Source organism: Bos grunniens, chromosome 20, assembly GCF_055505025.1.
Source record: "Bos grunniens cultivar Pamir isolate PY7600 chromosome 20, Bosgru_T2T1.0, whole genome shotgun sequence".
NCBI lineage: Eukaryota > Metazoa > Chordata > Mammalia > Artiodactyla > Bovidae > Bos > Bos grunniens.
Genome location: NC_141184.1, coordinates 64,218,482 through 64,242,500, shown reverse-complemented (window position 1 = coordinate 64,242,500; position 24,019 = coordinate 64,218,482). Strand labels below are relative to the sequence as shown.

The 24,019-nt window shown below is 41.1% G+C and overlaps 1 protein-coding gene across 21 annotated transcripts in view; it reads right to left on the bottom strand.

The window, feature by feature from the left end:
* ARHGEF28 (Rho guanine nucleotide exchange factor 28) overlaps nucleotides 1-24,019 on the bottom strand; it is a 342,857-nt gene that overhangs the window by 20,637 nt on the left and 298,201 nt on the right. For 20 of the 21 annotated variants that reach the window (XM_086362143.1, XM_086362150.1, XM_086362153.1 and 17 more), the window contains 5 exons: nucleotides 23,679-23,779; nucleotides 20,718-20,756; nucleotides 20,572-20,619; nucleotides 15,606-16,091; nucleotides 14,049-14,349 (listed from right to left, as the gene is read on the bottom strand). In XM_086362143.1, coding sequence (XP_086218269.1) covers nucleotides 14,049-14,349; nucleotides 15,606-16,091; nucleotides 20,572-20,619; nucleotides 20,718-20,756; nucleotides 23,679-23,779 — 975 coding nt within the window. The remainder of the gene's footprint in view (nucleotides 1-14,048; nucleotides 14,350-15,605; nucleotides 16,092-20,571; nucleotides 20,620-20,717; nucleotides 20,757-23,678; nucleotides 23,780-24,019) is intronic. The other variant, XR_015148969.1, reaches the window with a different exon arrangement.

Genomic DNA, 24,019 nt, shown 5'->3' with positions numbered 1-24,019 from the left:
ATGTTGTTTGGATTTCAATTGTTCCTAAGGGGGGAAAAAAATGAAGGGTGTGCTATGTACATTGAATTTATTTCAACACCCACTTACATCACTGTTATTTTTTTTTTCCCCCTAGTGTATTTTAAGAAATAGTAGCCCTGCAAGATTCTGGGCTGGAGAAGAGGATGTTGTGGTTAAATAGGTTTGGGAAGTGCCACTTTTGGAGATTCACAGTACATATAAGCACAATGAAAGTTTTGAAGAAGTTGTTTAGTCTCCAAACCACCACTTCCCAGTATCATCTGATTATGGGAACTTTCTATGGAACATTTTTTGAGAAGTGTCTGTTTAGATAAGACTCAAACGAGACATAATATGTCCTTCCGGTCCCCAGAGCAGCTATTTTGGAAGTAACCTAGTGGCTGAAATGACTGATCGCTCTTCCTAATGATTTATTCTTCCTTTAAGCTAAAAGATAACAGTGACAATAACTATGTCTACTGAAAATACCTTTTCTCTACTGAGAACTTCCAAAGTGCTCAGAATTCTACATGTTTGGTCTTATAAAATCCTCCTACAAAGCAGATAGTATCAAAAGTCCAATTTAATAGATGAGGACACTGAAACAGACCAAGTTTAAACACTTGCTTAGGTTTTCACAGGTGGTAAATGACAGAGCTGGAATCTAACCCAGGCCTGCTATCTTCACTCTGCCACTCAGCTCCATTGTTCAATATTAATCAAGTTTATTCCTTCATGCATTCACTTGTTAATCATTCATTTATTCATTCATTCAAACCCCTCATTTAACAGTGAAGTACCAGAAACCGTACCTTAAGTTCATTACATTGGAAGAGTATCATTTTAGTCTAGTTTTTGCTGAAACTCGGTTTAGGAAGTGGGAGAAGGAAGATTCTTTATCTTTTCATCTCTGATGATAGACAACTACACATCACCTACTCTCCTGATATGAATGTATGTCTCGTCTTGATCGTTGTGGTCAAAAATGATATTGCTAGACAGGCTTCCACCCTAGTATTTTTTTTCTGGGTCTAGGTTACATCAGTCATTTAATTAAGCCCTTCATGAAATACATTTTCTGAAATTTTCCTGAACACATTCTCAAAGTTAGCCAATAATCTAAAACAATCATCATCATCATCTCTAAAAACTATCCACTATTTCTATGTATTAATATCTCTATCTCTTATCTGAAGAGGAAATATTTTAATCTGAAGATGAAATAGTTTATCTCACTGGCAGTAGTATGTGCAAAAACTCCTCCATAGTCTTATTAGGAGCAACGCTAACTTCTTTGAGTAGGATCATTTTAACATGATTTTTCCCAGTACTTCACTTACACAGTTCAGATTTAAGCTTTTCTCCCATGTCCATACCCAGCTCAGAGCACAGGGAGCTCATTAAAGACAAATGCAGTATCTGATCTTTCACAATGCTTTACCTCGGGCTGCTTGTTCAGCATAAAATAACTAAATTAAAAAAAAAATCTTTGCAGGTAGTTGAGTGGAGCACCCTAAAAGGCAGCCAGACACGCCTTCTCCCTTGCAGTCCTGCTGCGTTCTCCTTTCAAGAGGGATGGGGTTCAGTTCACAATCCTCGGGGACACACCAGTGTGTGACCGTACTTCCTCACACTGGAGCCCAGATGCAGGACAGGGCCTCATGACTACACACTGACTAACAGACCATCACATTTTGGCCCAAACGATCCTTATGCTTTCTCCTTCCAATTTATGTGCCAGTGAAAAGTAGTCTGCACATGCAAAACTTTGTGGGTATATTTTAGAGCTCATGCTAAACAGAAGCATCAAGCACCTAAAAATACAATATGAGCTCTGCTTTGTGTATAATCTATCACGCCAATCTGGATACATTTACAAGTAATCAAAAATAGGATGACTTTTTTTGGTAGGAATAAATTCACCAAGAGTCAGAAGTTGAATGTACTCACTGGAAGTGATATAGCTCTAAAAGGCTTTAGCTTCTTAAAAGAAGGTCCCATTTTAATCAGATGGAATATACATTAAGAATTACACAATTCCATATTCTTGTTATAAGAACATCCCCAAAACAAAGCCATATGGAAACAAGTCAAGAAAACACAACCTATATCTATCCAAGAGTTTAGGCTTATATAATTTTAAGAATATTTAATGGCTCCATATTTACTATGCTAAAATAAGAAAAAAGATTCAGCATAGCCCAACTTCACGGGTGCGTCTGAAATGACAAGAATACAAGCCTAAGATACTAAACACCCAGATTCCAGAAGTTTTTGGCAAAGCCAAGTATGTAAAGTCTCTTTCTCCGTGACTTCTAATATCTCACCATCCCATCTTCTGCCATCTGCCTCTAGCAAATGTCAGTGTATCCCCAGGATGAAAACATGCTTCCTTTCTGAATCATCCCCTATAATACTCTGAAAAATACAACCTATTACAATTGAGCACGATTGCCCAGAATTCAGGGAAAATAACCAAACCCATAGTTTTTTCCAGCAATCCAGAAGAACTAATATTGTAGAGCAATTGTCCTGCAATAATTGTGTTTTTTCTATTAAAAAAAAAAGAATCCCACCCATCTAAATGACTGGTCTAAACTGAACCCTTACAGACTCCTAAACCGACACCCCAAACCGTCTTTGAGAGACAGCAATCAAAATTCAGAACCTACAAGGGAGTACTGAGGCTTCTGAGGACATGTTAGAAAACAGAGCATTAAAATCACCTCCTGATTTGGAGTTTCGCGTGGAGAGGGCTTTGAGCATAGAGTTCCTCTTTTTGTTGCTGGCGGATTTATGAGACTCTTACAGCGCAAGGCCCTTACTGCAGTGTTACAACATCCTGTGTGATTAATTGATTGCAAATCACTGCACAGGGTGCCAAGATCACTGGTAGGAAGCAGGTCATTAAATAAAATTAAAGCTCTGCCAATGTTTTGCTTGTAAATGCTTCTTCCAATGCCTTACAGCAACAGTCCTTACAAAAGGACCTCAATACACCTGAGCAGTAGAGTCTCCTGTATTTTTTGGCAGATGATTCAAATATTCTATAATTAATCCCAACATTCAGCATGTTATGTTTTAGGAAGAAAAAGCTGTAGCGTATAATGGAATTTGCACAAAGAGAACTATGGAAAAGACAGCGATGGAAGAGTCACCATGAAAATAATTAAATTTGCACAGTCTCACTGTGAAAGTATTTAGCAAAAAGGCTCAGAGTCCTATCCTACAGAACTGGGAACCTCTGCAAGACCACAGTTTTCCTTAGGTAAGCCTTCAAACCAAGCATTAACATTTCAAACTAAATTGAATTAATATCTCGCTTAGGATGAGAACGGGTACCCCGGCCCCTTCTCTAAACAAACTCTACAGTGATTTACCATGGCAAATCAGCATCGCCACAGATTAAAACCCAGCCTTGGCTTATTTATCATCTGGCTCAAAGTCTGAGCAGAACAACAGGACAAGACTTCACCCCCTCAGCCAGCTGTTTCTGGAAACTGACTATCTGAGAACACATAGGTGCCTTTCTATGTGTTCTCAGTCTGTCTGGGGCACAGCAAATGGATATATTTCTTAAGATGTGATCATATTTAATTTTAAGATTACTACAACATTCAGAAAATGAAGATCATGGCATCTGGTCCCACCACTTCATGGGAAATAGATGGGGAAACAGTGGAAACAGTGTCAGACTTTATTTTTCTGGGCTCCAAAATCATTACAGATGGTGACTGCAGCCATGAAATTAAAAGACGCTTACTCCTTGGAAGGAAAGTTATGACCAACCTAGATAGCATATTCAAAAGCAGAGACATTACTTTGCCAACAAAGGTTCATCTAGTCAAGGCTATGTTTTTTCCTGTGGTCATGTATGGATGTGAGAGTTGGACTGTGAAGAAGGCTGAGCGCCGAAGAATTGATGCTTTTGAACTGTGGTGTTGGAGAAGACTCTTGAAAGTCCCTTGGACTGCAAGGAGATCCAACCAGTCCATTCTGAAGGAGATCAGCCCTGGGATATCTTTGGAAGAAATGATGCTGAAGCTTAAACTCCAGTCCTTTGGCCACCTCATGCGAAGAGTTGACTCATTGGAAAAGACTCTGATGCTGGGAGGGATGGGGAGCAAGAGGAGAAGGGGACGACAGAGGATGAGATGGCTGGATGGTATCACCGACTCAATGGACGTGAGTTTGAGTGAACTCCAGGAGTTGGTGATGGACAGGGAGGCCTGGCGTGCTGCAATTCATGGGGTTGCAAAGAGTCGGACACGACTGAGTGACTGTCCTGATCTGATAATAAATATGTGATCTTTCAGGCAATATTTTAAAGCTGATGAGCAGAAGGTGGTGGTAGGGAAACTGGTTCACATTCTAGGAGTGTACTTAATGAAATAAACACTAATGGCTTTGCCTGGGGAGATACACTGGACTGTTAAACAGGATTTAGCAGAAGGAAAAAGGTTTAAGAAAGTGTTTCACTGATGCTGAGCTAGCTGCCCATGTTTAATTTACTGGTGTTCGAGCTACTTTATGGTTAAAAAGAAATACCCCAGTGAACAGATAGGCTGACTAATTGTTACTGACATAACAATTCAATGCAAAATTGTTTACATGCCGTCTTTCTAAAATGACAGGGATGAATTCAGTTCCACTTGTTTAGAATAAATTAAGGCATTTATGGAGAAGATGTTTTAACTTTTTGAGCTTTCATTTGCTACACATATTCATCTGGGGCTATACGTACAATATTCTAAAAGGAAAAAGGAAAAGATGTTCTCCAGAGTTGAACAAAGAGTACCTATATCAAACTCAAAAGTGAGACTATACATTCGAAGACAAATTTATTTCAACATTAATGAAGGAAAAAAGTTGTTCAGTAGCTCAGTTGTGTCCAAATCTTTGCAACCCCATGGACTGCACCTAGCCAGGCTTCGCTGTCCTTCACCATGTCCCGGACTTGGTATTAGTTCAAGTGTGCTACTTAGCATCCAGAAAAGTATTTAAGGCAAGCAATCATATAGTTATCCTGACATTTTAAAAATGCCATCTTACATACACCCACCTGACAAAAGTTTTCAAACTCACTCAATCCAGGCAGCTATCCTGAAGCACTTGTCTAGTCCGTCTGTATTCACTACCATCACACCTCACACGTCTGCTGTCTTTCCTCAACATCTCTCAATGCCTCAGTCAAGCCAAACGTTGCTTTCATTTCTGCTAAAGAGTGTGGATCTTGACTCCTTCATTCACGTCATGCCAAACAGTGTGCTTGGTGCCTGTGATGGAGCAATTAACAAAGGAGGTACATGGAGTTCCCCGCGCCCTTGAAGCTTCTACAGTGAGGCAGGCAGTCCTTACATAAATGATTACTGCTGCTGCTGCTAAGTCGACTCTGTGCGACCCCATAGTCGGCAGCCCACCAGGCTCCCCCGTCCCTGGGATTCTCCAGGCAAGAACACTGGAGTGGGCTGCCGTCTCCTTCTCCAATGCATGAAAGTGAAAAGAGAAAGTGAAGTCGCTCAGTCGTGTCCAACTCTTAGAGACCCCGTGGACTGCAGCCCACCAGGCTCCTCCGTCCATGGGATTCTCCAGACAAGAGTACTGCAGTGGGGTGCCATTGCCTTTCTCTAATAATGATTACACATGTCTTTGATTCAAATTATGAGAAGTGCTAATAAGGGGTGCTTCCTGGTGATTCTGAGCCTTGATTTTTCTCAGTTTATCCAGGACTAACAACAACAAATCAATTCAGGATAACTGAACTCAAAAAGAAATTAAGGTCATAAACCAGAACACAATTTTTAAATTTAAAAGGGAAAATGATTTAAACCATAATATTCCTATTGGGCATTCTTAACATTTTCTTTCTGGGCGGAAAGCCTATTCAGGGAACTCAATTATTACTATAAGTTCTCCTGGGGATATATTGATGTAATGCAACCATTTATATAATGCAGCCAGTGAGGGTTGGGTGTTCTGTAGATATGGAAGCTCTGCATCCCAAATTGAGATGTTCAGTCTTGTTGCCAAATGTCTCTTACATTTGGTTTTGAAAACATGGCTGACTGATGTAACTTCTTTCTCTACAGAGAGGAACAAAGGGAAACAAAATGCTGTGACTTTTCCCTAAGATAGTTCTGGTAATAAACTAACAAACACTTCTTCTTAGGCCAATATGGAAGAGGAGCTAACCCTTTATAGCCTATTATATTTCCATTCTGAGTAAAAACTTCCCCAATTTACATTTTAAAAAATTGTATTTGAAACTACTGGCTTCCTACTGTCATTCAGGAAAGTAAAGTGTTAGTTGCTCAGCTGTGTCCAACTCTTTGTGACCGCATGGACTGTAGCCTGCCAGGCTCCTCTGTCCATGGAGTTCTGCAGGCAAGAATACTGGAGTTGGTAGCCATTCCCTCCTTCCAGGGATCTTCCTGATCCAAGGATTGAACCCAGGTCTCCTGTATTGCAAGCAGATCCTTTACATCTGAGCCACCAAGAGACATTTTCATTTCTATCAGCAGCCACCTCTGAACCACAATTACAATGAATTATTTCTGCCAGGTGGGGATAAAGCTGAAGTTCAGTGGACCCAGAACATGCTTGGCACTTTTTTTTAAGTTCTGCTAACACTTCTCTTTTGTACAAATGAGGAATTAAGGCTTAGGAATCACCCCAGCAGGCATAGGAGCCTGAGTTAACATTTGAACTGGGGTTCTTTAACATCAAGCCCAGCACTGAGGTTGGCAGTTCAGGGAAAGCTAACAGGATGGCTGCTTCGGAACCACCTAAGAAGAACATTAGAAATACAGATTTGCAGGCCCATTCAAGTCCGACCAAATCAGAATGTCTGAGCAGAGGAATGGATTCCTCTGTTTTATTGCTCTCTTGCAGAAACTGTTAGAACCATGGTTCTAGCAGCCAACCCCACCCATGGCATCTCATTTCTCATAAGCCTCATAGTTAGAGGGGGCTCTCCTCAACACCATCACAGGATTTAAGGAGTTGGAGTTGGGGGAAAAGTCTCCCTGGGTTTCAATCCATTGGCCTTAATTCCATCCAGTACACTTAACCCCATTTTTCCAAATTCATCTGCTCACAGGGACTGAATGAATAGAAAGTGAAAAGGAAAAGTTGTCTTTGAAAAACAGAGACAGCAACCACCAACACACAAGGTTTTTGTAAAGGACATATGAGATCATGAATTCAACTGCGTTTTAAATGCCATGAAGTGCCATGTAAGATTATACTACTAATTTCAACGGACTAATTTCAAGCCAGGAGGAATATAACCTCCTCAATTTAAGTGAAAACGATAAAACAAGTTAGACTATCTATTTTTTACAAATAAAATTTTACTAGAACACAGTTTATCTCATTCTTAATGTATTTTCTATGACTGATTTTGAGCTACAGAGGCAGAGTGACTATATGCAACAAAAACCAATGGCCTGAAAAAGACCCAAGCATTCACTATGTGGTCCTGTAAGGCAAAGTCCGCCACCCACACTGAACCAGATGGTCACATTTTTCTTGGGTAAACACGAAACATCAGTCCTTAGTGGAACACCCAACATCTTAAGTAAGCCCTAAAAATGAAATTTTCATGGTTGGATGGGTAGGGATGAGGGAGTAGACAGTCCCCAGATTGGGATTTGTGAAAAGTGTGATGCTTTCTTTGCCCAGTTTGGGTCACTGTCCCAGGAGTCACAGAGACAGACAGGAGCAGGCCTTATCCTACAGGCCAGTTTGGTACAAAATTGATTACAAACTTTCCTTCCAAACCCAACCCTTAATCACTTTGAGAATAAAGCCACACTGTACTACAGAGGTCAAATATGCAAGCCATAGACCACAAACTTGTGTCTGCACATAAATGTATGTACGTAGATGCATGTGGGGTGTTCTTTTATTTCAGCTAAGGATGACCCAAGGTCAGGCCTAACCCCTGGAATCCTTCACACAGAGTAGGCTCCCACTTCAGCAGCTTGTTCAAACCAGCCTGGAACCTCAGCGGGGAAGAACAGACAGCCCCACGGCTGGCTGGCTGCCTGGGAACCCACCCACCTGCTGGTTTCGATCTCCTGCTGTGTGCTGGGCTCTGCTCACTGCAGCAGGATGGCCCTGGCCCAGATGGCTCACACAGCCAACTTGCCCCCAGAGAACTATGCAATCAGGAAGCTGGCAGCCAGCACCCACGGCTCACCAGGCTCTACAAGCAAATGGCATGTTTCCCATTCCTGGTACAAAATCCGCAGAAGGCGAAAGTCAATCACCTCCACCCATCAGTGAGGAAGATTAAAATTAAGCCTTTGAGCCCAGCTGTTTATACTCTTGTCATGACACGGATGACCGAGAGCAAGCAGTATTATGGTTTCCCTTAAAATGTTAACCAAAGTGATAGCCAAGATTCTAGAAAAAAAGATAAAGAGTTGATCAATAATTTCCCAGTTTTGACCTCTACGAACTCTCATAGATATAGATATAATAATTTCATGCCATACGAATATTCTCAACCCTTCAGATTTGGTTTTATTTAAGCAATTCAAAATAAAGGCATCTGATTCTCTCCCAATCATAGAGAGAGTTCAAAATTCCCAAAGCTATTTAATTAAGGTCTAGGTTTGGAAAAATATCCTAATGAATTTATAGACATCTTTTGCCCTAATTTCTGTGTTGAAGGAAATGGCAACCCACTCCAGTACTCTTGCCTGGAGAATCCCATGGACAGAGGAGTCTGGTGGGCTACAGTCCATGGGGTTGCAAAGAGTGAGACAGGACTGAGCAACACTTTCACCTTCACTGTGTTGACAGAGGCTTGATAGCACATACCTATATCTATAAAGAATATAGATATTTATCACAATTTTATTATTTTGCATTTTTAAAAATTTCTCTTTTTTTTAAGTTCATACTGTAGTTAAATTACAATTCAACTTTGGTTTTTTTTTTTTTTTAATTAAAGCTTCATGGCGCCTAAAAATAGCAAAGAGAAAATAATAATTTATCCTGTGTTAAGGGCAGAATTGTAACCCCCTCCACAAATTCAGATATTGAAGTCCTAACCCCCAATGCCTCAAAATGCATTTGAAGATAGAGCCTTCAAAGAAGTAAATGAGTCAGGTCACTAACGTATGCCCTGATCCAACATGGCTGATGTCCTTTAAGATGAAATTTGAACACAGATTTGTACAGAGGGAAGACTATGCGAAGGCAGGGAGAAGACAACCCTCTTATAAGCCAAGAGAGGCCTTGGAAAAACAAATCCTGCCAACATCTTGATCTTGGACTTCCAGCCTCCAGAAGTGCAAGCAAAGAAACTTCTCTTTGAGCTACCCAATCTGTGGTGCTTTATTCTGTCAGCTGCTGCTGCTGCTGCTGCTGCTAAGTCGCTTCAGTCGTGTCCGACTCTGTGCGATCCCATAGACGGCAGCCCACCAGGCTCCCCCGTCCCTGGGATTCTCCAGGCAAGAACACTGGAGTGGGTTGCCATTTCCTTCTCCAGTGCAGGAAAGTGAAAAGTGAAAGTGAAGTCGCTCAGTCGTGTCCGACTCTTCGCGACCCCACGGACTGCAGCCCATCAGGCTCCTCCATCCATGGGATTTTCCAGGCAAGAATACTGGAGTGGGGTGCCATCGCCTTCTCCATTATTCTGTCAGCTCTAGCGAACTAATACACCCACCTTTTCAAATACCTCTTTGTCACTGAAGTTTATACTATCTAGTGCCAGGTTCAGGCTGATGGGAAATCGCCTGTAGGTCTTTGGCAAAAGCTTCTTTTCACACAGAATACACAAATAAGGTACCCATTTCTGAATTACAGAATATTTTTTAAATGTTAGAAATTATCACCTACTCACTTCTTAAAGACTATTAAATACTAACTACAGCATAGCTTTTATTTGGAAATTTTCTATTATATTTCCATATGTCAGAAAAAAAAAGTCACTGAAAGCTTAACACAGCTGTGTTTAAAAAAAACATGACAACACTGCCAAGACGAAATATTCTGAATACAATGCTTTGAATCTGAAAATATTTTGATGGGCACTAAATTCTAACATGTAGTAAAGGGAAACACTCTTCTGGAATTCAAACTTAATAAAGTTATTCTTTTTCCAAAGTCAACTATGTGACTAATGCCTGAAATCTGGTTCTCAATTTAAGTTTTATCATATACATTATAGAAAAATTATGATTTGCTGAAAAGGAATTTTTCGGTAACCTGCAAATATTGAGGTACAGATAAAAATATAACTGAAAGGGGAGACTAAGAATATTTCAGATTAATTATCATACCATATTTTCTCTGTTGATTAATGGAAAAGGCAAATATAAACTATGGGCTTTCCAGGTGGCTCAATGGTAAAGAATCTGCCTGCCAATGCAGGTGCAGCAGGAGACGTGGGTTTGATCCCTGGGTCAGGAAGAGCCCCTGGAGGAGGAAATGGCAACCCACTCCAGTATTCTTGCTTGGGAAATCTCATGGAGAGAGGAATCTGGTGGCTACAGTCCACTGGGTTGCAAAGAGTGGGAACAACTTAGTGACTAAACAACAACTATAAACTAACAGAGACGCTGAGTAAATAGTTTTGGAATTCTAAAACTGGAAAAAAAACGGCACAGAAAGAAGGTGGGTTTTGCTGATTTTTGCCTTTAAGAAGAGTAATACAGTTAAGCATTTCATGGGGCCATTTATATAGCAATTGCCGTATAGGGACTACACTGTTTAAAGAAATTCAAATTTTCTGGAGTCTTGCCTAGTGTCCCTCAGAAGAGTGCGGATTACGTTCATAAGCCAAGCATCTCTTCGACTATAAATAAAATCAAATACCAATTTGAATTTAATGTTAAAACATCAAGAATTTTGTTCATGAGACAACTTCCAAAACTGAAAAGTAACACTCTTTATAAAGTATTACCTTAAAAAATGTTTACCAGTAACACAGGGCTATTGTTAGGGAACACTGGAGACACAAACGATCCTTAAGAAAATGTGTCCGATAGGGAACAATGTGAAGCTAAAGGGTATTCATGAAATCTGAAAATCCGCAGAACTCATGCAAGCATTGACCACCACAATCCAAATGATTTAGAAATATTTTCCAAATGGTAATATTAAAAAAAAGAAGGAAGGAACAAAAGCAATGACAACCACAAAGAACTAGGCCTTCAGCATTAATATCCTGCCAAGACATTACAACAGGATTTATTCTAGTTCTACTCCAGCTTCTTTTAAAAGGAGAATTTAAAACAGCACTCCAGACATTAACAACATACAATGTAGCAGCTCAGTGCGTGCGCTCTAGAACCCGTCTTCCCAGTGCATCTCCAACTCTGCTATTTACCAGCTACTGGCCTTGGACAGATCACTGAGCCTCTCTTGCCTCCATTTCCCCCTCAAATGGAGACAATAACAGAGTCATCTCAGGGGGTGGTTGCTAGTACTAAGTGGATTTCTCCACACAAAACCTTAGCACAGGGCTTCAGATTGGGTTAAGTGTCCTGTAACTGTCACCGGTGGAAGTAATGATGAAGACACCGAAAAATCAGTGGCAAGCAGAACACAAAGAGCACAGGAAAACGTCTGATGAGGTCGGCTTGAGCGACCAAAATGAAAATTCCAATCTGGGCCACAGCTAAACGTGTTCAGGAGTTTTATTTACACCCATTGTTCTTCCACTACGTTTACTGTTCCCCAAATTCACAAATTCGCGTTTCCACTGACCTGAGCTGCTCTCAGGCACCCAACACAAGATCAGACAAAAGAGCAAATGATTCTTTAGGGAGTTGCCTGAAAATAGCCCACTGATGACATCAAACCACAGTTAAATGCACGTTTAACACAAACACCAGCCAAGAACATGAGAGGCAAATTCCGTCAGTGAGAGCAGTGGTCCCTGATGGCCACTCACCCCACGATAGAGCAGCAAGTGTGAAAGCGGGGGACGCCGACACAGCACTGTCCTGGATCCCAGCATGTGGACTGGCCCCTCTCCACCAGCACAGCCTGGACTGATTTCTTCCAGCTTCCCCCCGCCCCGCTTCCCCCTTCCTGCCCCCTCCAAAGGCATGCAAGGAAAGCCCAGAAAAAGTCCAGTGAAGACCACCATCAGCGGCTTATTTTGAGCTACTTTCGATTCTGAGAACCGTGAAAGCTCTGGAATGGCTCGAACAATTTTATCTGGCCCTGACAACCCTCTTAAGAGTATCTATCCAATTTTCATTCCACTTGCCTATCACCTCCTCCTAATCTCTGACTTTATTCTCTATCCTCCAGAAACTGCTTATCATGCTTAAGTAAACCAACATAAATAGAGTTTTTTTGACTAGTTGCAAAACTCCAATGCTTAACAGCCCACACTGCATTTCTGATCTAATCCTTCCTGCACACACCAGGATGCTCCCGAGAGAGGAAGGCCAGAGTTGATTTTGCTCTATCAATGTTCTGACTGTCCTTGGCCTATACTGGACACAATATCTGAAGCAGAAGCGCATTTTCTCAGCATTTTCCTTGGCTATATTTAATTCCTTACATGTGGAGACACTGGGTTTTGTATATAATCACTGTTTATTTCCTTAGTACATGTTCTATCTCCTGCAAGCAGGCAGCCAAATGTTTAAAAGCTTTCTACTTTAAAGCACAACTCAACAGAAAAAGATGGGAGATACAGAAAAAGTAGGAATACATATTTCAAACAAAAGCAGAATGTGGTTTAACTCAAACTGAGTTTCTGAATTATCCCAAAGCTGGCATGCAAAACCACACTGACAACACAGAAAGCGCTGCAGATAGCAACTTAATGAATGCACACAGCAAAGCAACCGCACCAGGAGAAGGCATTCTGCAGCATGGTCTCTACAACATTAGAGCTGCAAGATAGTATATTCGAGGGGTTATATTTTCTACATTTGGCCCCTGTTTTAGATCTCAATTCACTATTCCATTTTTTTCCCTTTTGTTTAAAGAATATTTGAAATGATAAAAAAACTACTTCATTCTCTTATATGTTGACAAGAAACGTTACAGCAGTGACCGAATAATGTAAAGAATTATCCACTGCGAAGAATTAATACAATTTGGGTTAGTAATAGACATACCTCCGGACAGTGTCAGAATTATTACTCCCTAATTCCAAGAAGCTGGACACATTCAAACCTTTTTGCTGCTGACAAATTACTCTCCAGACAAGCTGAGCACATCTATGAAGCATGGAAACCGATCTCTATCCAATTCTGAGGGTCCCTGTACCACTGCTTGTTCCACGTTTCTGAAACATTTTGCTGTCGGTGATTTATTTCCCATCCATGTGGCCAGCCATTTGTTTATTCTATTGCATGCCATCTGTTTTTCGGTAGAGAGGTTTCAAGTTCTTCTCATTCCCTACCTCATATCCCACGGAAAACAATTTATAATAGACATAGATTTAAATCATTTGGATTCACATGGAGCTGGTAACTCGAGCTGCCTTTCATTTATATGTGACAAATGTTTCAATGGGATTAGCAAATTGTGTTATTATGAAGTACTTAAGGAGACACAACACCTTTAAAAAAAAAATGACAGATGATGTGAACGGTTTCATTTGGGGTGTTTAACAGCAGTACAGAAGACTTTACTAAAGTTGTAGGAAATTGCCCCAAGAGACAATAAAGCCCTACCACAAACCCTGTCCCTGTCTTTTATTTCTGAGAGTCAACAAGGATATGTATCAGGATGTGGTCAGGTCTACAGTGAAGAATAAATATCACGTTGCTTCACTTTTCAGGGGAAAGTTATCATTTAACCCACAGATATGATAACCCTGTCTGCTTCTCACATTTCGGTGACATCCTCTAAGCCCTCCACCCATGCTCTAGCTTGTCTCGATTCTCACAAGCGATGGAAGCCAGACTTCCCCAAAGAAAAGTGTATGCCGCAAACTCCCGCTCAGCAGCACCAATGTATTTCCATTCCAGGGCCCACTTCGATCTGCTCTAAAGAAGAGCCAACCACTCAGAGAAACAGCTTCCTGTGGAAACTACACAGATGACATGTAAAGTATTAATTACCATTTTTACAAGAATCCTTGCTGCTTTGGTGGAGAGGGGGTATCTGATGACAGGCCCCAGCCGCTATCCACAGTTCATGGTTGATATCTGAGGGTTGAGAAACGTCCGTCTTGAGGTCTACTTGATTTTCAGTAGTCCTTACCAAATCAGAATGAGGTATGCCTGGGGGGTAAGCGGCATCCTGATGGATACCTGGTGGCGGCGGTTTGTTCAAAGGGTTGAGTGACATTTGCACTAAAGCTTCATTGATGAAGAATGAATTTTCATGACGTAAAGTCTCAGATCGATTAAGTTCCATTACCTGTGCAAGAAAAAACACAATAATTTCTTCAGCAATTTGCACCAGTTTTATAAAGTATTTGTTCCTAACAGAATTTAGCAATCAAGACTTTAATGAGTATGGTAGAGGATATTACCCTTGACTCCCTCCTCCCATCCTCTTTTAATAAGCCAGTACCAAAAACTTCAATTAACAAAACATAGCATATCTTAAAAGAAATACAAATCAAATGAAAAAACACGTGCAGTAGTGTTCACTGTCATTAAAATGTTTCTACTTTGAGGGAATAGCATTCTCACTTTTGCTAAATAAAAGTCGAAAACATTCATGTATAGTAAGGTATTTGCAACAAATATAATTTAGCCAACTAGAAAGGAAAATAACACAGATCATTCTTATAAGCTGATCAACTTCTACAACTTTATATCCTATCATTAAAAAGTATCTATGGGCACACAGTACAGAAAAGTAAACTCCTGGGACAAATGAAATTGTCAGGAGTGGCTCAAGAGGGTGCAAAATGAAACACGGAACTTTTCCAAAGGTTTTATTCTGACTAAACGTTAAACTACTCATGTTAACGGCCACTGGTGAAAAATGGATTTTGAATTTACTAGGTCCTTGTGGCTCAACTGGTAAAGAATCCACCTGCAATGCAGGAGACCTGGGTTTGATCCCTGGGTTGGGAAGATTCCCTGGAGAAGGGAAAGGCTACCCCCTCCAGTATTCTGGCCTGGAGAATTTCCAAGGATTACAGTCCAAGGAGTCGGACACAACTGAGAGGCTTTCACTTTCATTTTAGGTCAAAGTTACAAAAAAGAGAATAAGCTTGGAATAATAGGTAGTATACTTGTTAAATTCAGTACCTGTGCACGTTCTTAGCTAATGATCCACCGAAAGGTAAATCTCTACAGAACTCTGAAGACCAGAGCACATCCGTCTTCAGACGTGAAACACACTCGCTCAGGGAGACTCCAGGACAAAACTCGCCTAACTGGGACAACGCAATTCTGTATTGCTTCCCTTGGTATCGAGGGCATCTATCATGAGTACCATGAACCCATGATCCAGAAGTACCCAGACTTTTCAAATGTGCATATGTCAAGATGCATGGGTATTGTCTCTGGAAGTTCCCAGCTCTTGCTCCCTACACATCGAGTAACTCTTGCGAGCTCTTACATGAGCAGCAAAAAGACAGATGTGTGTTCAAAGGCTCCAAAACCACCATGACTGAAGCCGTCTTACTCTCTGCTTCTGCGAGCACAAGAGTCCCGTACCTCCAGGGCTCCTGGAGAAAACGCGGCGGGAAGGCTGCTCTGCCGCCCGTGCTTCCAGTGGCGCAGCAGGCTCTGCTGGGCCTGCATCCTCTCCCGCTCCCTCTCCACCAGGCGCTGGCCCTCGCGCAGCCGCTCCAGGCTCTGCTGGTAGTCTTGGAGCTGCTGGTCCAGCTCGCCCCGGCTCCTGAGCAGCAGCTCCTCCTGCGCCCGGCACTCCCTCTCGCGCTCCTGCAGCCGGCTGGCCCGGGCCTCCTGCTCGCGCTGCTGCTGGTCGCACCTGCGGAGCCAGCGGTGCTGGTCTTGCTGGAACTGGAGCTGCAGCTTGTGGGTGTCGGCCAGCTCCTCCCGCTGCTTCTCCAGGCTGCGGGACTTCTCCTGGTCCTGAAAGGGGCTGCCTCGGAACGCGGGGCCCGGGGCCAGGCTCTCCCGCTGTTGGAGAACCAGCCTGTGGATCTCAATGTGGCTATCCTGAATGGTCAAAGCGGCCTGTCAAAGCAGAGGGCAAGAAAGCAAAGGCGTCCGTATTGTCCACACAGTGAGCTAGCAGCACCTCTACACATGAAAGTATGATCGAATGATTCTCTCTGAACACTGCTCCCCTTGCTCTAAGTTACCTCCCGAGACTGGCCTTGGCACTTCAGACAGGCTTGTCTGCATTTCCTTACTGGTACAGTCTGAGATGTATACACAAAAGAAATAAAGCCCAAAAGGAATATTCTCTCCCTCCTTTGGAAATGTGGTTTGTTGATGCTGTTGGATAATATTTAAGCAAGTGTTCTGAGTAAGAATTCAGTCCATAAATTCACAAGACTGCCTTTCTGTGCTGTGCCACATTATCCTTCTGAGGTCTTGATAGTCAATAATTCAGGAGAACTTAAGAATCTATATAAATCTGGTAGTACCTTTTGAGTCTCCAACCAGAAATTACTTAAGCTATATGACATATGTGAAGATATAAAAGTCAACCATTTGGAAGCTTTGCTAAGTAATCTTTTTTATCATAGCAGTTAATATCATATTTAGGAGTCTCATTACTGTTGTTTCTTTGTATTATAGCAGGAAGGTCACGCACAAAACACTAAGCTGAAATTCATCTGTTCGACAGAATGGTAAAAGGAGGCTGGAATGATTACAGAGACATAGATACTCTAAAACTCAGAGGAAATTACCAACCAAATTAAAAAAAAAAATTGTCTTTGAGTTATGGTATCTACCTATTAAAAGTTTGGCAGTATCACAGGAAGTAACTGCCAACTTTTAGAAGGATTCCACAAAATAAAACAAAACAAAAAAATGTGAGTGCCCTTGGAAGCTTTTATTTTCACAAGTTCCCATTGAAAGCACAAAGAAACAGAGAAGGAACAAATTGAAAATAGCCACAGACTGGGTATGTGTGTGTCCTGTGACTTGTTATGAGAAATTATTACCATCCAAGGGATAAATTCTCATTTTCCTTTCCTAAAAATTTAAAAAGCTATCCATGTAACAGGTGCTGAGAAGGTGGGGATTTGACCATCAGTTCTTTAAGTCAGCAGTTTCCTATACTCTTGCAGATTAAAGAATTAAAGTATACTTTAAATTAGTATTTGTTTTGGAACAAGACTCAAAAATGTATCCATCTTTTGAAATGAAATGTTTCTAAATGTGAAAATCAATTAAAAATTGAAATTCACATGAGTATTTGATTAATGTCTTTCAGTGGTTATTATAAAGAAAACAGTGATACCATTGAAAATAGGTCCTAATAACTTGGGTCTTTAAATATGAAATAATAAGCCATTCAGGACTCTGCTGACCTGGCTAAAGCAAACTGTAGACTGTATATCACCAGCTAATTCTAACAATTCCTAAGGGCATCAGCAGAGTAAAACAAACCAACCAACAAATCCAATATTCTATATGCCAAAACTTCCGGCAATGGTAACTCTCAGGTAACGATTACAATTAGACTAATTAAACACTAACATGAAGTATTTTTCATCTACTTAACATTTGGGATAAAACAACTCTCTTCTGTAGCATAGGGGTGAAATCTGAAGATTGGATATTCATCTGCATATTTAAAGTTTATGTCTACATGTAAGACAGAGAACAGCACTTACTTTTCAAGCTTAGGAAAATTCCCAGTTCACTCTCTTTCTCTTTTTTTAAATTATACTGAACTATAGTTGTTTTACAATGTTGTATTAGTTTCTGCTGTACAGCAGAGTAATTTAGTTGTACACATATACTGTCTCTCTCAACTTTTCTCTGCTGAAGTGTGTCTTTTCCTTTGTCTTGCCTGTACCTCATCTCTAACTCTATTCTTCTAACATAGGGATCAAATTTCATTTTCATCTGATTCAAAAATGCTATGTAAAAAACTTTAATCATGCAGAAGAGATTCAGCTTCAAAGGAGATGACTGTGCCATGAACAGAAATCTTTCAGAGCACATACCCTTAAGCCAGCTCAAAAGCTTTGGTTAAGAGGACACACTATAGAGTTTGCTATTTGCTTCAACCTAATGTTGCAAAAACTAGGTCATTTAGGTCACCCAGCTTTTCTGAACCTTGAATCCACAGAGGGCTGCACTTAGACAGACAGAACCTTGTGAGTTGTTTCCACCGGGCAAACCAGCTGGGACACTCAGGGTTTTCATCTCCCAAAAGTTAACGAACTGCACTCACGCTGTGTTCCTTCTCAGTTAAAATGTACAAGAAAGAATGTTTGTTTTATATGAGAAATTAATCTCTAAGAACATCTACCCGAGACCAACATATCTAATGTAAGACATTAAAGGTAGTCCCACTAAATCTTGAATAAGACAAGGGTGGCCACTATTATTTACTATTTAATATTACTATGGCCACTATTAAGACATTTCAGAATTTCTAACCAGAGGAGGAAGTCAAGAAAATAAAATTAATTTAATTATTTAAGAGTAGCCGTAATACCATTACTTTCAATTTTTTACTTTCTACTTTGAATACTCCAAAGAGTCAAAAAAAAAAAAAAAACCCTGCTAAAATAAAAATTCAATGAGTTGGCCTATTAAAAAAAAAAATTCAATACTTGTATTTATACCAGCAACCGATATTGGGGAAACATAATGAAAAAAAGAATATTCTGTTCACAATAGGAACAGAGACAAATATCCAGGAATAAATTTAGCAGAAAAAAAGTACCTACATCAAGACAATTACAGAGATTTCCAACAGAACATAAAATAACATATTCTCAGTCAAGAGAACCAATTATTGCCAAAGTGCCAATTTTCCCCAACTTAATTCATAAATATAGTAATATTTTAATTAAACTCTCTCAGTATAAGTTTAAGAAATTTGCCAGAGTGATTTAAAAGCTTTTATGAAAGAACATTCAGATATTTGAAAGAGTGGTACTTATCTTAATAATCTTAATAGATAAGATAATGGTACTAGATCAAGAATAGGCAGATGATCAATAGAACATCAAAGACATCTTGATGCAGCCAAAGTATTGACTCAATAACAAAACAGCAATGTAGGATGACTATCTTTTCTGATGAAAACTTAGTATCAGACTTAATTTTCTTTTAATAGTCAACAGATTTAAGATATGAAATCTGAATGACAATAAACCAGTGTGGGGGGGAGTTTAATTTCAGTAGTAACCAAAAAATGCAAATTAAGGTCATGAGCTACCTTGACTTATTTTAAATTGAGGAGAAGTAGAGAGGGGTGCTAATTATTTTGACAATGTCTTTCAAAAACCTCAAAAACTGATTTCAGTAATTCATCCTAAGGACACACTCAGATATGTTCAAAGAGGTCAGTGCACAAAGACGTGCTCTCTGGTATTATTAACAGGAAAGTATAAACTGTGTGTATGTGTTAGTCACTCAGTGGCATCTGACTCTGTGACCCCTTGAACTGTAGCTTGCCAGGCTCCTCTGTCCATGGGATTCTTCACGCAAGAATACTAGAGTGGGTCGCCATTCCCTTCTCCAGGGGATCTTCCTGGCCCAGGGATCGAACATGGATCTCCTGCATCGCAGGCAGATTCTTTGCCATCTGAGCCACCAGGGAAGCCATAAACTATGAGAAATGGATTAATCCCATAGACCTGAATATTATACAACCATTAACAATTGTGCTATAGAGACAACTGATGACAGAGAGAGGTACAGGCTCCGAGGGTACACATAAAATGATTTTTAAAAACCGGAGGGATACATACCCCCAGACAACAGTAATTCTCTCCACAGAATCACAAGTCATTTTATTTACATGTATCAAGATCTTTCTATAAATTTGTCTATAAACATTGCTTTCACATCATTTTAAAATATTTTTCAACTCACAAATTAAGCAGTTGGATGTATTCGCCTCTCTTATGCAGGACTCAGGGGATCATCCAGCCCCCGAGCCCTCATTTTTAGGATGCCTGTCTTTCCTGGACAGACAGGGAGCCATCTGATGGTAGACTCTGTGGACCACTTGCCCTTTTGTGCTCAGTCTTCATCACAGTGCCTGGCTCGGGGAGGGTACTCAATAAATGTGAGGTGGATGAGCCAAGCAAACACTGGAGGAGCATGTGAATTACTGACTGCCCCAAAGGCCTAAGGCCACATGTGGGAGTGAAAAGAGTTTAGGTGTGAATTTAAGTTTTCACCAGAAAATGTGAAGTCATACTACACTCACTTAAGAGTTTCATTGCAAACTTCCAGCCAGATCATATTCATCAATATTTTTTAAAGATATGAACTGTTTTATGGTTTCAGAGAAGAATGGTATATAAACTACAGTAATGGTGATGCCTCGTGATTACAAAACCAGGTGAAGCTCAAACCATCAGCAGAGTTACACTTGGGGTAGAGGTGGAGGGTTGGTGTTCTTTTAAGATCATTCATTACCTCTCAAATGTTCTAAATTTTAAAGTCTGGGACTCATCAAATAAAGTGAATTGCATGAGGGAAAACATTCACAGGGTCAGAGCATAGTTACCTGAAGGCTATATAAGAGACGAGTTAAATTCTGTATTGCTTGTATAATCTGAAAAATAAGATTGTGAGTGTCAAATTTTTGAAAAAGCATTCATTATGCACAAACAAAGAAAGGATGATGACATATTTAAGGTATGCAGAGCTCACCTCTGACTGCAAAGAACCTGGGAAACTTCTATATTCCACCTAAAATACATAAAAACATAAAGAAAATGAACACTCACTCCACTCTTAAAAGGCTGCACTGCATTGTTCCACAGTCTATGACCTCAGGGAAATCACTGCTCTCGCTCTAAAACTCTTCCATAGTGACTGTTTCCTCCCAGAAAGCCAAGTGTATAGAATTCAACCACCACCAGATGAGAGAGAGTCCCCCCTGGACAGCCTTGGTATCTGAGCTGCACGGCCACTTCCTTCCAGATGCACTCAGCCCTCCCTTAAGACAGACACCCAGGGAAGATGCTCGGGGAGCGCTGCAGGCTCAAAGTGACCACATGTACCTCATGCACACCATGTTGTAAATGGTGCTCTCTGCACCCAGGCTAGTCTCTCGGGCCAGGCTTGTATCCTGGAGGCCAGGCTTGGAAACTACAGGTCATCAATGCCCAGTCTCTAACTCACTTCGAGATTTGGGAAGTCATAACTGCCGCTGGCTGGGAGGAGAAACCAGACCCAGAGGCAGTGCAAAGAACAGCACTCAGCCGGCTGGCATCCTCCCGCTGAGCGCGCCTGGGGCCCAGGTATGGGCACCTAGGAGAAGCCCTGGCAGCAGAGGCTGTGAACAAGGCCACAGGAGACCATGTGCTCCTTGGGGGGGTGGGGGGTGGATCTCTACCTGACTCCCTGCGTCTCCACTGCACACATTGAGAGCACATGTGCACAGTGAGGGCTTCCAGTTTTCAGAATGCAACATCTGTCTGTTTGTTCACTGTCTCTTTTCTCTCGTTAGGATGCAAGCCAAGGAGTAGCAAGATTTCATCTGTGTATTCAGTGCTGTGTCTGCAAACCTAAGAGGGCTGCTTGGAGTGTAATGGACACGCACATGCCATACTATAGATAAAGAGTGAGCAGCCACTGTGTCCTCCACACATCACACTGCGGGGATCCTCAGAGTTGCTGCCTCCCAAGGGCCTGCAGCCGCCTACACACCACCTGTGGTCTTGTCTGAGCAGCTTTAAATCAAACCTCAAGGAACAGTTCTCAGGTAACATGAAACTTGTTACATTCAATTAGTTCAGGCTGATGAGGCCACTGTGATGAGCTAGCCCGGCCTTTTCTCCCTACCCCCTCACTCCTCACCCCACACTGCCCATGAAAGCTTTCACTACCAAGCAGCATCTTGAACAGGGGAAGGACAAATGATGGGAAAGGAGATGCAGCTTATTCATTAGAGCTGTGCCCCACCCTCGGGAAGGTAACAAGAGCCGAGAACTCCCCGTTCCATAGTGAATTCTGGAGTTCTCTCCACTCTTCTGGTTTTGTCCCTGCTCTACACTCCACTGCGTTTGTAAGAAGATTGTATGGGACATAATTTTTATACTCTATAAAAATTAGAAACACAGAAATTAGTTGGATTATGCCACACGAAGTCACCTATTCCCAAGACCCACTAAGCTTGATAGGAGACAGGAATTTTGAATTGTCATCTTTTTAATGGAGTTGGCCCGCCACCTTGTGGGCAATGTGCCTAGCTGCATTTAGGTGCTTTACACATGGGATATTTTGACATTTGGGTTACAAATCTGAAATTTTGAAAAATTTTTTCAGAAATGCTTCTTTTAAAACCTTACCATATTAAGAAAGATAATTACAAAACAGCCATCATATACTTCTTTAAAGTGTGATTTCAAATGATTCTGCTCTATAGGTCAATTCATTTCTCAAAATGTCTTATTAATGGCAAAATTTTCCAGGTAGGTTCATCCAGAGAGGAACCTGGACACCTCCTCTCTTACCTGGGACTGAATCATGGAAGGGGAGGACTTTAGGGGTGGAAGCCACCTCAGCTTTCCATTCAAAACTAATCAGCCCTTCCCCTACTTCCCTCCTCTAATAACAAAAAAAGCAGCTGGAAACTAGACTTGAAAGTCAAGTTTGCCCTGAAAACAGCAGAAGAGCAGGAATGTTTTAAGATGAAAGAACTTAGAGAGCTTACAGTCAGAACAAGTGGAGTGAAATCTAATGACTATATTCATTTTGAAGTTTGAAAAAACACTAAATCACAGCCATCTTTTCTATGGCTCTTACAATATCTTTGATTTCTCAGTCATATGTAATATACACAAAAATATCTATGAAATACAAAATGTTACATAATTTACATAAAGATCTGACATATGTCATTTTCCCACATTAACACACTGTGGTATCTGTAATGTACCTAATTCAATTTTAGATACAGTAACTCTTGGGCCCAGATAACCCTGGGAAGGCCCACTAGCCACCTCCCAGAATCATGTTCTTATTCCCCATCTCTCTCCGACATCTCAGTTTCATTTGATGTTAATAGGAAATTTCATTTTAAAAGACTGTGTTGTAACCTATGTGTATAGTACGTACTAAGGAAAGGTGATGTCACGAAGCAAAAACTGATTAGGGTAACTACAAGACTATCCAAAAGGCAGGCGACAGTAAGAGTGGTGAGAGGAAAACAATCAGAAAGGAGAGGAAGGCAAAAGGAAGTGAAGACGCCAGGACGTTTCAAAGTCAAAATTATTTCTGCCACTTTGGCGTCACCCGGTTGCATAAGGGCCTGCAAGCCCAGGACCACCTCTCAGCCAAGAGGTACTCAATGTCTTGGGTGAAAAGCTGGAGGTTTGCAGGGCGGAAAGTGAGACCAGAAGCAAGAGCGCAGACACACAAATAAACATTTGAGTTTTCAATCTTTTTAATAACTTTTCATTTGTTTCTTGGTTTACACCTACACGATATCGGAAAAGCAAGAACATTTTAAGAAAAAAGGTAGGAAGTTTAAGTACGAATACTGAAATGGAGAACAATGCAGAAAACACTTGCAGACTATTCACTGCCGAGGACAGACCAGGAGCTGAGGTTGTTTTATTACACAAAGTTACCGGTGCCATTTACTAACAAGTCAGTTCACAATACCTTCTCCCCCGCATCAGAAACCGCCAGGTCGGTTCCCACACCCTGGGTCCCGGCATCCACATCCCAACAGCCTCTTCCTCCTGTCCCTTCTGTGACTAGTGCTGGAAGCACATCGTTGAGACAGAAACAAAAAGGACATCATCAAACATCAGCCAGAGGAGCGGGTCCTTGGCACACAGCTGACACATATTCCAAGGTAAGAAACATCACAACATCACATGTATCGAACATTCTTCTACGAGGTGCTAAAACAGAGCAGAGTAAAGTGCAGAGTCCCTGCCCCCAGGGAGCTTACACACTAGCAGGTGCCAATCTGACCCATGGCATCCAGCGTTTTTACT